Raw genomic sequence first — 15,327 nt, forward strand, 5'->3', positions numbered from 1 at the left:
TCTGTATACTCCAGGGATGCAAATCACCTAGTATTCTGTAGTAATAACATCCTTTTCACTTTTTTACTGATCTATTGCATAGGACCCTAGAGGAGCACGTCCTTCCTTGTACAGCAGCTGGGATTTTTTTTTTTTTTTTTTTGGTATGGTATGAGTGATTTTTAGCCTTTCCCTTCTATGTCATCTGCATGGGAGAAGAAGCAATTTTTATATTTTTAAATTTGCAAGTAGAATGTGATTGGAATGAGACTTCACAGGTAGTGAAGAATATTGTCAAAGACTGTACTTAGTACCACATATACAAAATTGGTGATGACATTGACTAGATAATTATATTACCTTTTTCTTTTGTGAACCTGTGAACTATTGGCTTTGTTTGTGTTTGTCTTTCTCTTCATGATATCTATGAATAGCTGTAAATGGAATGGAATGAATAGTTCTTTTTGAAAGTATTATAGTTAGTCAAGGCACCTTTTGACTGGTTCTCTCCATTTGTTTCAGTGAGCAGCCTATACCGCTCCAAGTATTGTTAAGCCAGGAGGCACAGCTGGAATCCTGCAAGGATACAGAGTTTGGGGCCAGTTCTTCTTTCTTCCACTCACCTGCTTCCTGCCATGAGTCACACTCATCACTCACCTCAGAGTCACCTGTTTTATATGGTTCACAACACAATTCCCCTAGCAGATCTCTGAAGCTTCTGACATCATTTGAAGTGGACAGAATTAATCCCTCTGTATTCCACAGGCAGGATTTACCTAAAACAACAGGTAGAGTTGAGATGAATTCTCAGTATGAATGTCTGCCATTGGATGCCCTTAAAGATAAGTTACAAGTACACAGGGAGGAAAATAGCACCTGCAGCATGTTCCCACCACAGGAAGGAAGGGACATAGTTCAAGATCTGCTGTTCGAAGAAAAGAACAATCCTGTTGACATATCCATGGTGATGCCTTGGTCACATTCAACAGAAGCCACTTCTGAGAAAGTTATACATAGCCTAAATAGTCCTTCAGGTTCATCAGCTCAGCCTAGTGTTCCTCCTTACAGGGCCCAGCACCCCATAATGTCTACTGCTACTTCACTTGAGCTCCATGCTACTGATCCCATGCAGAAACGTAACCAACATCTTCAAACCCAAAGACTCCAAACTTCATTGACTTCAAAAGTGGTCAGAGGCAGTGAGGAGCCTTATAGGCCAGAGTTCCCCAGTACAAAAGGACTTGTCCGTTCATTGGCAGAGCAGTTCCAGAAGATGCAGAATACCTCCATGAGCGATGTTACAGGTTCCCAGGATCGAAATTTGCCAAATGGTCTAAGGAAGAACTCTTCTTCTGACTTTATACCTCCATTACTCCAGGGTTCAGGGAAAGACCATTGTTGCTGGGTAAAACCGCAACCGTCAATAGATGGCAGGGAAAGACTGCCCTCTTGGGAAGGTCCTGCTGATAATCCTCTTGCTGTGGACTCTGGGCTTCCCAATGGGAAAACCACTGGAAGAGGACAGCCCAGGTTGGCTGAGCCAAATATATACCAAGGAAAGCTACCCCAAGTGACAGAGACTAGGCCTCAGGAGCTGCATAGCAGAGTCAACTTGGGAACATCTTTGCCTTTGGATTCCTGGGTAAATGTCACAAGGCTCTGTGATTCTCAGGTTACACACAGGGGCCCTGGGCCGGGAGTCAAGTCCTCCTCCCATGACTCCCATAAATGTGTAACCTATCCAGAAAGAAATCACATCCTTTTGCATCCACACTGGAACCAAGACACAGAGCAGGAGACCTCTGAATTGGAGTCACTCTACCAAGCCAGTCTTCAGGCCTCTCCAACTGGCTGTTCTGAATGGAGGTCACAGAATGTGGCTTGGCAGCCACTTAACCAAACAGGTAAAAATGTGACCAGTCATGGGGACATAAGAAAACTGAAAGCCAGAGAATCAAGATCAAAGGCGGGCTAGTGTTCTGTACAGCATCACTATCATACTTAGGTACAATAAAACTTCTAACTTTCCTCTTACAACTTTCAGGAGAAAGGCTAGGTTTTGTTTTTGTTTTTGTTTTTTGTTTTGTTTTTTTGTGGGTTTTTGTTTGTTTTTTGTTGTTGTTGTTTGTTTTGTTTCCTTTCTGGCCAGAATGGAGATGGGGTCAGAATTATCTGTCAGAGAGTGATTTCTTCCTTAAAAGGCTTGTGGGCTCTCCAGAATGTAGTGTAAAGAAGTGGTTCATAGGTCTCTGAGAACAAGCTAGCAGGAAATGGGGAAGGCTGAGAAGAGTTCTCTTTTCCTGTGTTTTAGAACTATGGCATTTTCTGATTTTACCCAGCTAGTAATATCAAGACCTCTAGTTCTTCCAGGAACTGCCATGTATCTTCCTTGGATACTACATAGACTTAAGAGTTGATATGATTTTTCTGATCTGCATTCTAGTGTAGACTTTCCAATAATATTCATTAAGTACTCTTTAGGTACACAAGACATGTTAATATGATTTTAATACATGCAGAAAGGCCAGAATCTACTTCACTGAGCTTTCTTCTAATGTAAGAGAAAAAGAGTACTTGAAAATATTAAGCTCAAATTTAGTGTTTTAAGAATAATAATATCATGCCACTGAGATGGTTTAGTGGGAAAAGACATTTTCTGCACAAGTGTAGTGACTTGAACTTGACTCCCAGAACCCACATTAAGGTAGAAGGAGAAAGGCTAGTGAGATGGATCAATGGTTAAGAATATTTTCTGCTTGATGGGTAGTGATGGCTCATACCTATAATCCCTGTACTCAGGAGATAGAGGCAGGCAGATCAGTGAGTTCAAGCCAAGTCTGGTCTACAGAGTGAGTCCCAGGACATTAAGGGCTACACAGAGAAACTGTGTCTCAGAAAAACAAACAAACAAAAACCAAAAAACGTTTCTGCTTTTCCAGACTTACATGAGTTCAATTTCTAGCAGCCACATGGTGGGTCACAACTGATGCCCTCTTCTGGCCTTTGTGAGAACTGTATTCATGTGGTATACAGATAATGTATACAGGTGAAACATTCATATACATAAAACAAAAATGAATCTTTAAGAAAAAAGGTGGATGTAGAGAACTGACTCTACAAAGTTGTTCTCTGACCTTCACATGCTTGCTGTAGTATGTGTACCCACATACCTATACATCATAGACACATAAAAGAAAATAAAATATCACATAAAATAAAGCATTACAAAATTAAACTACTTGAATGTTAAACATATAAAATAAAACAAAACTAGAAAACTTTTATGATACTTAAAGCCAGACATGGTGGCATACAACTTTAATTCCAGGTTTTGGGAAGTAGAGACAGGCAGATATCTGTGAGTTTGAGGCTACCTGGGTGAACATAGTGAGTTCCAGGACAGCCAGAGCTTCATAGTGAGACTGTCTCAAAAATAAACAACAAAAAACTTACAATAACATTTCTCATTGTGGATATTTCTAAAAATGTATAAACTAACAATTTCTTTTCCTATTGCTGTGAAAAAAAAAAAAAAATACCCTGACATCAATTTAAGGGTCAAAAGTATTGTTTTTGGCTCATAATTCAAGTTTTGGCTTATAATTCCATTCTGATGGGGAATTGAAGACTGGAGGAACTTGAAGCATCAGGTCATCCCGTCCACAGTCAGGAAGTAAAGAGGAATGAATGCAATACTGCTACTTAGTTCCTTTTCTCCACTTACACAGTCTAGGACTCCAGCCAGGAAGTAGTGCTATCTACAGTGGTTCAGTCTTCATCTCAGCTAACACTATTACATTGTTTGGGTTTTTTTTGGGGGGGGGTTGTTGTTTGTCTTAGCATAGTTTATCAAGTGCATAAGATAGCCAGTGGGCTGGGCAGTAACTCAAGTACTGCCTGTATCCTAGTCTAGTGTTTTTATAAGTTTACTCCTTTTTTGTTTTTAATTGCAAAACTTCTTCTTGTTTTGAGATTGTCTTACCATTCCAGGTTGGTATTGAACTCATTATGTAGCTCCAGCTATCCTCAAATTTGTGGGGATCCTCTTGCCTCAGCTTCCCAGAGTATTGGGGTTCAAGGCAAATACTATACCAGCTTACCACAACCAGTTTTATTTTATGTTTATGGGTATTTTACCTGCATTTATGTCTGCACACCACGTGCATACCTGGTACCTGCATACTAGGAGAGGGCATGGGATCCCCTGAACTGTAGTCATGAATGGTTGTAACCCATGTTCTTTATAAGAGTAGCTAGTGATCTTAACTGCCCACCACAACCAGTTTTAAAGTGTTTTTTTTTTTAAATCACTTTCCAAAGAAGTCTCCTATCCAGAAACAGTTCTATGCCTCTTGTCCTTTATCCATCTCTCCTCCTGTCTCACCCAAAAGGGAAGGTTCTAGCATCTCAGTCTTCTCCTAGGATAATGTACCATTCTGATTTCTCTGTATTTATTAATTAACTGAATTCTTGCCTTTAATGGGCTCAGGCTCCCTTGGGCTCCTCTGCATCTGAATGGTAGGCATTTCATCCTGGCCATCAGGTGTGTCTAGTAAATCTCTAACATTTCTATTCTTGGTGTCCTAAGGAAGGCACAGTGGAATTCCTGGTCCCCTGGTGTTGGGATTTTATTCCCCCCCCCCAAAGCATTATTTTGTTTAGAGATCCCAGGCTACCATTATACACGTTTTTATCCTCTACCAAAGCCCACACAAAATTTCTCAAAAGAAAGGCATTGATATCCACAACTGTTAGGAATGAAAGTAAAAAGGTACTGGAAAAGTGTGGTCTGCAATGTTGAAATGAAACTTTGTCAAATGGCAATGGTCACCAAGTAGTGGTCTATGCCACGTCCCTTCCTCTTGATCCATATGCCCTCTTTCACTGTATACTCACTCAATAATGTAATTGTGAATGAATAAATGAATGAATTTAAAAAAAAAGAAAATTTTAAGCCAGATGTACTGTTGCACACCTTTAATCCAAGCACTTGGATGGCAGCAACAGGTAGAAGCTTGTGTGTTCTAATCCAGTCTGGTATACATAGTAAGTTCCAAGTTAGCCAGGTTTACATAGTGAAACTCTGTTTTAAAAATCAAGAAAAGAAAAATTTAAATATATTAAAAAGAGTAAAAGTGAATGTTGTAATTAACTCCCAGGTACTTTTTACCAGTTTTCATGGTGATCAACTTGGCACTTTATGAACAAAAGACCCATTTTGATTTGGCCATAACATCTCCACACATACTTTTCCCTACTCACTAGATTTTAATTTTAATTATTATAAACTAAAATGTGCTTAGTCACATTGTGATCACTGTAGTGGAATGGTGCAATGCATTACTTACAAGTTTGTGGTGTGGTAGTTTTTTGGTTTTTTGACTGTTTAGATACATGATGCTGCTTATTATGTAAATTGATAGACTAAAAAATAAGCTGCTGTACCTATGTGTACCTACTTGTTTATTAAAAAAAATCAGGCAGTATATTGTTTCTTTTCTTCGTTCTTTCTTCTCTCTCTCTCTCTCTCTCTCTCTTTCTTTTTTTCTTTGAGACAGGGTTTCTATGTGTAGTTTTGGAGCCTGTCCTGGAACTTGCTCTGTAGACCAGGCTGGCCTCAAACTCAACAGAGATCCACCTGCCTCTGCCTCACAAGTGCTGAGATTAAAGGTGTGCGCCACCACCCTATTACTTCTTTCTTTAAAAAACAGAAAACAAAACACAACCAGAAAACCATTTATGGGTGTTGAGAGATGGCTCAGTGGTTAAAAGCATTGTATGCTCTTAGAGAGGATGCAGGTTCAGTCCCAGCACCTACATGATGACTCACAACCATATGTAACTTTAATCCCAAGGTATCTGATGCCCCCTTCTGTTATATGCAGGCACCAGGTATGCATGTGGTGCACAGACATAGATGCAGGCAAAACACCCATACACATAAAATAAGAATAAATACATTTTAAAAAATGACTTGAATTTGAATGTTTAAATATAAAGATTTAAGAGGTAAAACTATAAAATTAAAAAAAAAAAGCCTATGAGAAAAGCTTTAAGGCCTGAATTTGACAATTTCTTAGGTATGACACCAAGAAAACAGGTTATAGGAGGAAAAAATAACATAAACTGTGTGGGCTACATCAAAGTTGAAAACTTTTTTTGTATCAAAGGATACTACTGGGCTACAAGTATGAACCAATGGTAGAACATGTAGCTAACTAGCATCCACCAGGCCCCAGGTTCAAATTAAAAAAGGATGCTATATGGGAGTGGAGAGATGGTTTAGTAGCTTAGAGTACTTGTTCTTACATAGGACCCGTGTTCAATTACCAGCACCCATATGGCAGCTCACAACCATCTTCAACTCCAGTTCCAGGGGATCTAGTGTCCTCTTTTGACTTCTAGGGCCACTACATGCAAATGCTACACAAATACACATGTAGACATTACACTTACACGCTTAAAATAATAGCAAAAACTAAAACGTACAGTATATATGTGTGTGTGTGTGTGTGTGTGTCTTAGCACATGTGTCTTGTTCAGAGGACAACCTGCAGCAATTGGAATGTATGTTTGTGCACCACGTGTGTGCAGTGCTTGTGGAGGGCGGAAGGAGTCATATTCCCTAGATCAGTAATTACAGATGGTTGTGAATTACTGTGTGGGTGCTGGGAATCAAACCTAGGTCCTCTGGAAGCTTAGCCAGTGCCCTTAACTGCTAAGCCGTTTCTCTAGCCCTTTATTTACTTATTTAATTTTTTTGAGACAATCTCCTGTAGCTCAGAATGGCCTTGAACTTCTTCACTCTCCTGTCTACCCATAAATACTTGGAATACAGTTGTTTGCATCACACCAGTCTACATTTTAAAATTATTTGTTGGTGGGCCTTTTAAAAGTAAAAATTTTCACCATGTGGTGGTGGTTCCTCCCTTTAATTCTAACACTTGGGCGGCAGAGGCAGGCAGATCTTTGAGTTCAAGGCCAGCCTGATCTAAAGATTGAGTTCCATGACAGCCAGTGCTGTTATACAGAGAAACCCTGTCTTGAAACCCTGCCCCCCAAAAACTGTTTTTATTCATAAAAGAGACATGTTAAAGGACAGAGAGTATTCAGTAGGTTGCTTTTAGAGCTCCTTTCTTACAAATTTCTTCAGTAGTTTTGGTATAGGAATTTATCCATATTCTGAGATTTGCTGTTTATAGACTTGAGGAGCATACTCCCTGTTGGATTCAGAGATGTATATTAATTACATACTCCAGTGCCTGTGCTTCCAGGCTCAGATTTTAGGCCCTAGAGGAGGGGTAGCTTCAGCTTGTTTTTATGTTTTCCTCCTTAGACTTTGCAGATGGCATGGGGAGGAGACTGCACTCAGCCCCTGGTCTTGATCTCTCAAAGACTCCAACAGCAGAGATGGAGCATTTTCTTCATGGACCGAGCACAGCGCCTGTCTCTCAGGTACCAGCTTCTGGTGCTACGGTGCTGGACTTGGGAGGTGTACTAGAGAAGAAAGCATGTAAAGAGGCCAATGGAAGGGCATTGGTGCACATGGTGGTGTGAGGCTGCGAGGAGAATGATCTCAGATGGGGCTGCTTTTGAGTGATGGGAGGCTACCACATGGCATCTGCCTTTGGAATCTGTCTAATTTAGATGTTAATTCAGAGTCTTAACAGTTTTTCCCATACCTCTGAGTACAGGGGCTGGGTTGGGGGGGAGGGAGATCACAGGTCAAATGTCTTATGTCAATCTGTGTGTGTCTGTGTGCTTGAAAGCTGCAGCTTGTGCTGGTCTCAGTTGGAGATAGGGAGGATGCATCTCACCAGTCTAAGTGAAAGCCTTTTCTCAGGAAGGGAGGCAGCTCAGGTCTCTCCCCACAGCTTTGTAAGTAGAATCAGGATCCATCTGTTCAGAACACCATCCTCCTTGCTAGTAAAAATACAGTGTATGTAAAAGAACAGGGAGAAACTAACAGTTGCCATTTGGGGAAAGTTATATGTTTACCCAGAATCAGGACACATGGTCCCGCACACATGTATTCAAAGTCCAGAGGATAGTCCTTTCCTGGAGTAGTTTTGCAAGTTCTGCAACGCTTTGAAAAGGATTCTAGGATGTGAAGAGTTGTATTAATTTGATCACCTCTGACAAAATACCTATGGAGACAAGGGAGGAAGAATTTATTTCAAATTGTGATCTTAGGGGTTTTTTCCTCTGTGACTGATAGCTCTGTTGCTTTGGGCCTGAGCCAAGGCAGAACATATGTTAGAGAGGGCCATGAAGCAGAGTGACTGTGATGGGAGGGCCCAGGGACAGGTATACCTTTCAAAGGGCACACCGTTTGCTCTCTCTAATTAGTCCATACCTCTTGTTGTTTTCAAGGTAGGCTTTCTTGTATATACCAGGCTGTTCTACCAGGCTGTTCTGAAATTCATGCTGTAGACAAGGCTGGCCTCAAACTCACAGAGATCTACCTGCCTCTTCCTCCTGAGTATTGATATTAAAGGCACGCCCAACATGCCTGGCTCAGTTCATACCTTTTAATAACCCATTTATCAATGTGTTCATCAGTGAATGAACTACCAGTGAAGCTGCCACTCTTATGATCCAGTCACCCCTCAGTGATTGGCTCTACAGTTGTGGACCAAGCTTTCCAAGTGGGAGTCCTGGAAGCCTTGAGAAGAATCTGAAAAGCAAAAGTCACTGATGGGGTGAGACTCATTGAACTCATAAAAGGAAGGAAAATGGTGTATTTCTTTCTCTACAGCTTAGTACACAACAGAGTGGGGTCCAGTAAGTGTTAAATCAAAAGTGAAACATGTATTATCTAAAAAGAAAAAAATGATTAAAACACCCCCTTTTTGAGACTTCTAAATTTGTTTTTATCCTATTTCTGTGTTTTGGTTTCTCTTGATACAGGGTTTTGCTATGTCTATAGCCCTGGTTCTTCTCTGATTCACTGTGTAGACCATGCTGGCTTTGAACTTGTGGTACTGTCCTGTCTTAACCTTCAAACCTTGGGTATTGCTGTCACTCTCCACCCCCATAGCAGAGATTGATCATCAAATTGAAGTACTACTTGTTGGCTAAGTTTATAGGTAATCTACTCTTCCGAGACTCTTACATCCTCTTTAAAACAAGTTGAACTTTCTCATTACTATCGCTGTTGGGATACAGAGGATCCTGCTTTGAAGCTTGTCCACTGGATCAATTTGATAAAAACATAAAAAACAGGTTTATTAGAATACACCTTGTATGCTAGTTCCTCTGGTGGTGTGATTTATAGGTGGTAATCCTTTGCTCTAGGTCTAAAATCCATATATGAGCAAGTACATACCATGTTCCTCTTTTTGTGACTGGGCTACCTCATTCAGGAGGTTTCTTCACATGCCATCCACTTTCCTGCGAATCTCAAGATTCCATTATTATTTTTCTGCAGAGTAGTATTCCATTGTGTAGATGTGCCACATCTTCTTTATCCACTCTTCAGTTGAGGGGCATCTAGGTTGTTTCCAGGTTCTTGCTATTACAAATAATGCTGCTATGAACATAGTTGAACACATGTCTTTGTTGCATGGATGTGGATCATTTGGGTATATGCCTAAGAGGGGGATTGTCGGGTCCTGTGGTAGACCAATTCCCATTTTCCTGAGGAACCGCCATACTGATCTCCAAAATGGGTGTATGAGTTTGCACTCCCACCAGCAGAGGAGGAGTGTTCCACTTTCTCCACATCCTCTCCACCATAGGTTGTCATTGGTGTTTCTAATTTTAGCCATTCTGATTGTATCTCCAAAAAGTTGTTTTGATTTGCATTTTCCTGATAGCTAAGGATGTTGAGCACTTTCTTAAGTGTCTTTCAGCCTGTTTGATTTCCTCTATTGAGAATTTCCTTTGCCTTACAGAAGCTTCTAAGTTTGAGGAGGTCCCATTTATTAATTTTTGATCTCAGTGTCTGTGCCCCTGGAGTTATGTTCAGGAAGTGGTCTCCTATACCAATTTGTTCAAGGGTACCTCCTACTTTCTCTTCTAAGAGGTTCAGTGTGGCTGGATTTATGTTGAGGTCTTTGATCCATTTGGACTTGAGTTTTGTGCATGGCAACAGACATGGGTCTATCTGCAGTCTTCTAGACACCATCATCCAATTGTGCCAGGACCATGAGTTGAAGATGCTTTCCTTCCCCCATTGTATTCTTTTAGCTGTTTTGTCGAAAATCAGGTGTTCATAGGTGTGTAGGTTTATATCAGGGTTTTTGATTCGATTCCATTGATCTACCTGTCTATTTTTGTGCCAATACCAGGCTGTTTTCAGAACTATAGCTTTGTAGTAGAGCTTAAAGTCAGGGATGGTGATGCCTCCTGAAGTTCTTTTATTGTTTAGGGTTGTTTTGGCTATCCTGGGTCTTTTGTTTTTCCATATAAAGTTGATTATTATCCTTTCAAGATCAGTGAAGAATTGTGCTGGGATTTTAATGGGGATTGCACTGAATCTGTAGATTGCTTTTGGCAGGATTGCTATTTTTACTATATTTATCCTACCTATCTAAGAGCATGGGAGATCTTTCCATTTTCTGGTGTCTTCCTTAATTTCTTTCTTTAGAGCCACATAGTTCCTATAAGAGATTCATATAAAGTCCCTCAGAGAAGGGGGAAGGGACAAGTCCCCCAGAGCACATGGGAAGTGGAGGGGGACAGTGAATGGAGAGAGAAGTAGGAGAAAGAGAAGGGGAGGAGAGAGGAAAGCATGTGAATAGAAGACAGGAGAGAGAGAGAGAGAGAGAGAGAGAGAGAGAGAGAGAGAGAGAGAGCACGAACATATGAACATAACAGAGGAAGCCATTATTGGTTTGAAGAGAAAACTGAACCTAAAGAAAGGTCTAGAGACCTATAAGAATGCTGCCAACTAACAATTTGAGCAACCGTGGAAAGGCTACCATAAATGCACTTCCCAGATAGTGAGATCAACAACTAACTTATCCACCATCATGGAGCCCTCATCTAGTACCTGTTGGAAACAGAAGCAAACACCCATAACTAAACACTGAGTCAAACTAGAATCCAGATGCAGAGGGAGAGGACAAGAACAGGTTGCAGAAACACATAGAGACAGCTGACCTGAACAAGGAGGAGCTGACGGGCCCCCAGACTGACTCATGGCCCCCCTGAATATTAGTCTCAGCTAGAAGGACTGAGCAGTCTAAGGGACCTCAGACAGTGGAACAAGGATGTATTCTTGGTGCACAAAAGGACCTTGTGGACACATCCCCCATGGAGGGATACTGCCTTAACCTAGAGACAGGAGAGAAGTCCTAGTCCCTACTTCAAATGACAGCTTTACTTGACCCCACCTGGATGGCATTGCCCTATATGTGGAATTGGGGTGGGGGATGGGAGGGGAGGGTGGTCAGGGTGCATGTGAAGGGGCAGAGAGGGTAAAAGGGAGGGAGGGAGGGAGGGGGAGGGAACTGGGATCAACATGTTAAAAAAAAGATGAAGAAAAAAAAACAGGTTTATTTTGCTTATATTATTATTGTCTCATTATGTACTCTGGCTGGTGGACCAGGCTGAACTCCACAGAGATCTGCCAGCCAAAGATCTGATTCCAGAGTTTTGGGATGAAGGGCATGTGCCACTACATCAAGCTTACTTTATTTTTTATTTGTAGTAACAGGACTAAACTTAGAACCTCACATGCTGGGCAATCCCCCTATTGCCTGACTATATACATTAACCCCCTTAAAATAGGTTTTAAATACATGGTACAATTAAAAAGGTTCAAAAGGATATAAAGTGCAGATTGTCTCTTTCCTACAAGCCCTTCATAGACAATTCCCTCCCAAAAGGAACTCTAAAGGTTACGAGTGTAAGTTCCTAATGAATAAACATTTCCTTCTTTTCCTCTTCTTCCCTTTTCCTACTTCTTCCTTTCCTCCTTGTCTTCCATCTCCTTCTCATCCTCTTCTTTGGGAAAAGGTGATTTCCCTGGCATAGCATTTCAATCTAAATGTTATTTTCCTAAGAGCATTTGCTATTGTCTGGTGTATCATGCACTTATTTATTGATTTTGTTCATCCTTTTAAAATAGTGCTTATCGAACTTATATATTTGATGCTATGCCAAGCTCTGGGGAGGCTGTAGTTAATGAGTGAAACAGTCTCTGGTTTCATGGAGCTTTTAGTCTACTACAGGGACAAATAATCAAACAATTTTATAATGTGATTAAATACTTGCTGCTCTGAGACCATCATAGAAGAGATGAGGTATTGGGAAAGGCTTCATGGAGAAAGAAAAATGAGTACTAGACAAAAGGAATTGAAGTAAATCTTCATTGGATTAAAAGAGGATAATATGGTATGACAGGGTTAGAAAGTCTGATGGGGAGAAATGATGGACGTGTTGGCAAGTTATACGAAAAAGATAAGCAGTAGTCAGATCATGGAGCACATAGGATCCTGAAGGTCAATGGGAGTTTGAGAAGATAGAAGTAAATATATTGGAGAGCCAGGTAACAAGTAAAGGAAAATAAGATTGCTGCCTGCCTTCATGCGGAGGAAAGAGGAACTAAGGGTAATATTCAAGTTTTGTGAGTTGATAATTGTGTTTGGGATAGTTACACAATTTTGGGCATATTATTCATTATTGAAAGTAGCTTGTAATGACTGGGTCTGAGATATTTGGGCTGGAAGTTGAGAATTTGATCTGGACTCCTCACCACTGAAAGGAGGGAAAAGCATAATAAGGACAAGAAATGGGCCAGGACATTTCTGTGAAGAGTGTCACATTCAAGGTGAGTCTGTTTCTGAAGAAGCTTAAAACTATAGAACAGACATCAAGACCTCAAAGGGAAAGTGGGGATTCTACTAGAAATCCTTTTTTTTCCCCTGTGAAACACTTCCATAAGTATCATGAATATGACTAATGATATAACACAAATTCTATCCTTGAATAGCTTGCAGCCTATTAAAGGAAACTAAATATACTGATATAAAGATCATTTCATTTATCATATTATTTGTTAAGTACTTGCATTGTTTCAGATGTTAGGGATACTGAAATTAAATATGTTCTACTACAAGAAAAGAAGGACACTTAAAAGCAAATGTTATAACCCAAGACAGTGATAATTATGATAATGAAGAATAAAGTAAGTCAGTGGAAAAGCTGTTAAAGAGGTAATGTCTTTCCTTAGAGCTGTTTTTGGTTAGGGTAGTAAGAGATACCATCTTTGAGAGGAATTAATATTTGATCAGAGATTTCAGTGATAGGAAATTTTGGGCCATGAGAGATAATTCTTGGATAGAGAAGCAAGTGTAAATGACTGAGATAGGATGAGTTGGTGTGCTGAGAAACATTAAGAAAGGCTATGTGTGATAGTACTTGCCTGTAACATTTATATTTGTGAGGCTGAGGCAGACAATTTTTAAGTTTGAGCTAGCCTGGGCTATATAACAAGAAACAATCTCCAAAATAATAATTATAATAAGAATAAGCAAATAAGAAAAAGTGGTGTGTAAAGGACACAAGAGACAATACTGGATTAAGTGAGATCAGTCACACTGTGTCATATGGGACATTATAACAGGTAACTCAGGTTACCTTAAGCAGGTAACAGGAGATGGGAAGATCAGATTAAGGCTTTTGCAATGGTCCAGGCAAATTTAAATGTGAAATTGATAAGTAGAAATGTCTCTTTGGTGATGGTGAATGGAAATACGAAGTTTATGTCTGAGTAACTTAGAAAAATATGATACTAGAAGGAGTTTGGAGATGGTTCATTCAATTTTGGATGTTTTAATGTTTCTGATGATTAAAGGAAATACTTCTGGATCTTTACCACAAAAGTGAATGGAGCCAAGGCAGAACATAAGAAACTGGAAATAGGAGCATGGCATGCAAAACAAGCAATTGTGGAATGGCGCTGGCAGGGCAGAGGTGGTGTAGAGTTCAGCTGTGTATTTCAATAGGTAGTTTAGTGTCCAGTGGGGACTCTTTCAGTCTCTCTTATCTATTTAAATAACCATCCCTACTTCCTTCTCTTTCTCCTTTCCTTTCCTTTGTCTCCTTTATTGTTTTGAGTACCAGGGTTTAATCCCAAGGCTTACTCTAGAACTATACTCCCAACCCCTAATTTGTTCATAGTTTTCTTTTTTTCTTTTGGGAAAGGATATTGCTTGTGTAGCCTAGACTGGCTTTGAACTTAGTATATGAGCCAAACTAGCTTTAAACTCAGAGAAGTCCTGCTAGGTCTCCTAAGTATGTGATTACAGGGGTGCATATATCAACATGCCCAGCTCTCAGTTCCTATTTTCAAATTTCTATTTCTAGCTCTTTAATTGCACTCTTAGCATTAAAGAGATTGCTGAAGACCCAGATGGTGGAACTAGGAAGATAGAAGATGTGATGAAAATGGTAGAAGGAATGGATCTTAGGCATTTCTTTCCCAGGGAGACTGGCAGATAGTATAGTGTAGTAATATGAGTCCCTTTCTAGAAAAAGTGTGTTGTACTCTAGTTTCTTTCATCCCTCCTGCTTGTTTCACTTGTGTTTATCCAACCACATCCTACCGTGTTAACCCTCATCTTTGTGTGCTTTCTTTTCTTTTTTTTTTTTTTTGGTCTTGTCTCATTAAAAGGATTCATCAAATGTGAGGAGAAAGACTTTGGAAACCCGGCACCATTGTTCGAGCTCCTCCTCCCTCCCTGTCATCCATGACCCTCCTGTATTGCTCCTTGATCCTAAACTCTACCCTCCCCAACCACAGTTCCTGCCCCTTGATGTTCTGATGCCCAGCATGGCAGGGGAGCCCTATAGACCCCCAGGTAACACCCCAAACTAATATTATCTACTAAAATATGATTCTTTTTCAGGGTCAAATTAGTATACCTACTGAGAAAGTGGGGTGTCCCAAGGTGGAATGGAAAAAATATATGAATTACTGTTTTAAGATTAAGCACTGATCTTCCTGAAGTATGACGAGTAAATTTTTAGACATCATGCTTTGTTCATGATAGTGAACTGAACTGTTTCAGTCACACAGGAATAAGGTTTTAAGTGGTGAAGTGTATGTAGTTAATAAGGAGCCATTGGGATCCTCCCCCAAACTGAAAGTGTCATCTCTTTCAGCTAGTTTTCTCCCCTCTATTTATTGAGGTTCAACTGAGGGATGGTATAGGAGGACAAAATGACTGGAAAACTGGGAAGACACTGTGCCTTGAGAACCCATGTCATATATATATAGATCCAGATGGTCCAGAGGAAGATAGGCAGTACCATTCTGGCTTTCACTGACCTCCATAGAGATGCACTTTTTCCTCCTCACGGATTTAACTTAACATTTTAAGTCTGTGGTTCTCAGTA

General features: G+C 40.2%; 1 protein-coding gene across 7 annotated transcripts in view; it reads left to right on the forward strand.

Moving 5' to 3' along the window:
• The window catches only part of Usp54 (ubiquitin specific peptidase 54), a 60,786-nt gene that overhangs the window by 42,892 nt on the left and 2,567 nt on the right, over positions 1–15,327 (forward strand). For 4 of the 7 annotated variants that reach the window (XM_051174482.1, XM_051174481.1, XM_051174483.1 and 1 more), the window contains 3 exons: positions 502–1,883; positions 7,316–7,434; positions 14,603–14,789. In XM_051174482.1, coding sequence (XP_051030439.1) covers positions 502–1,883; positions 7,316–7,434; positions 14,603–14,789 — 1,688 coding nt within the window. The remainder of the gene's footprint in view (positions 1–501; positions 1,884–7,315; positions 7,435–14,602; positions 14,790–15,327) is intronic. The other 3 variants (XM_051174486.1, XM_051174487.1, XM_051174485.1) reach the window with 2 other exon arrangements.

This window comes from Phodopus roborovskii, unplaced genomic scaffold (assembly GCF_943737965.1).
Source record: "Phodopus roborovskii unplaced genomic scaffold, PHOROB, whole genome shotgun sequence".
NCBI lineage: Eukaryota > Metazoa > Chordata > Mammalia > Rodentia > Cricetidae > Phodopus > Phodopus roborovskii.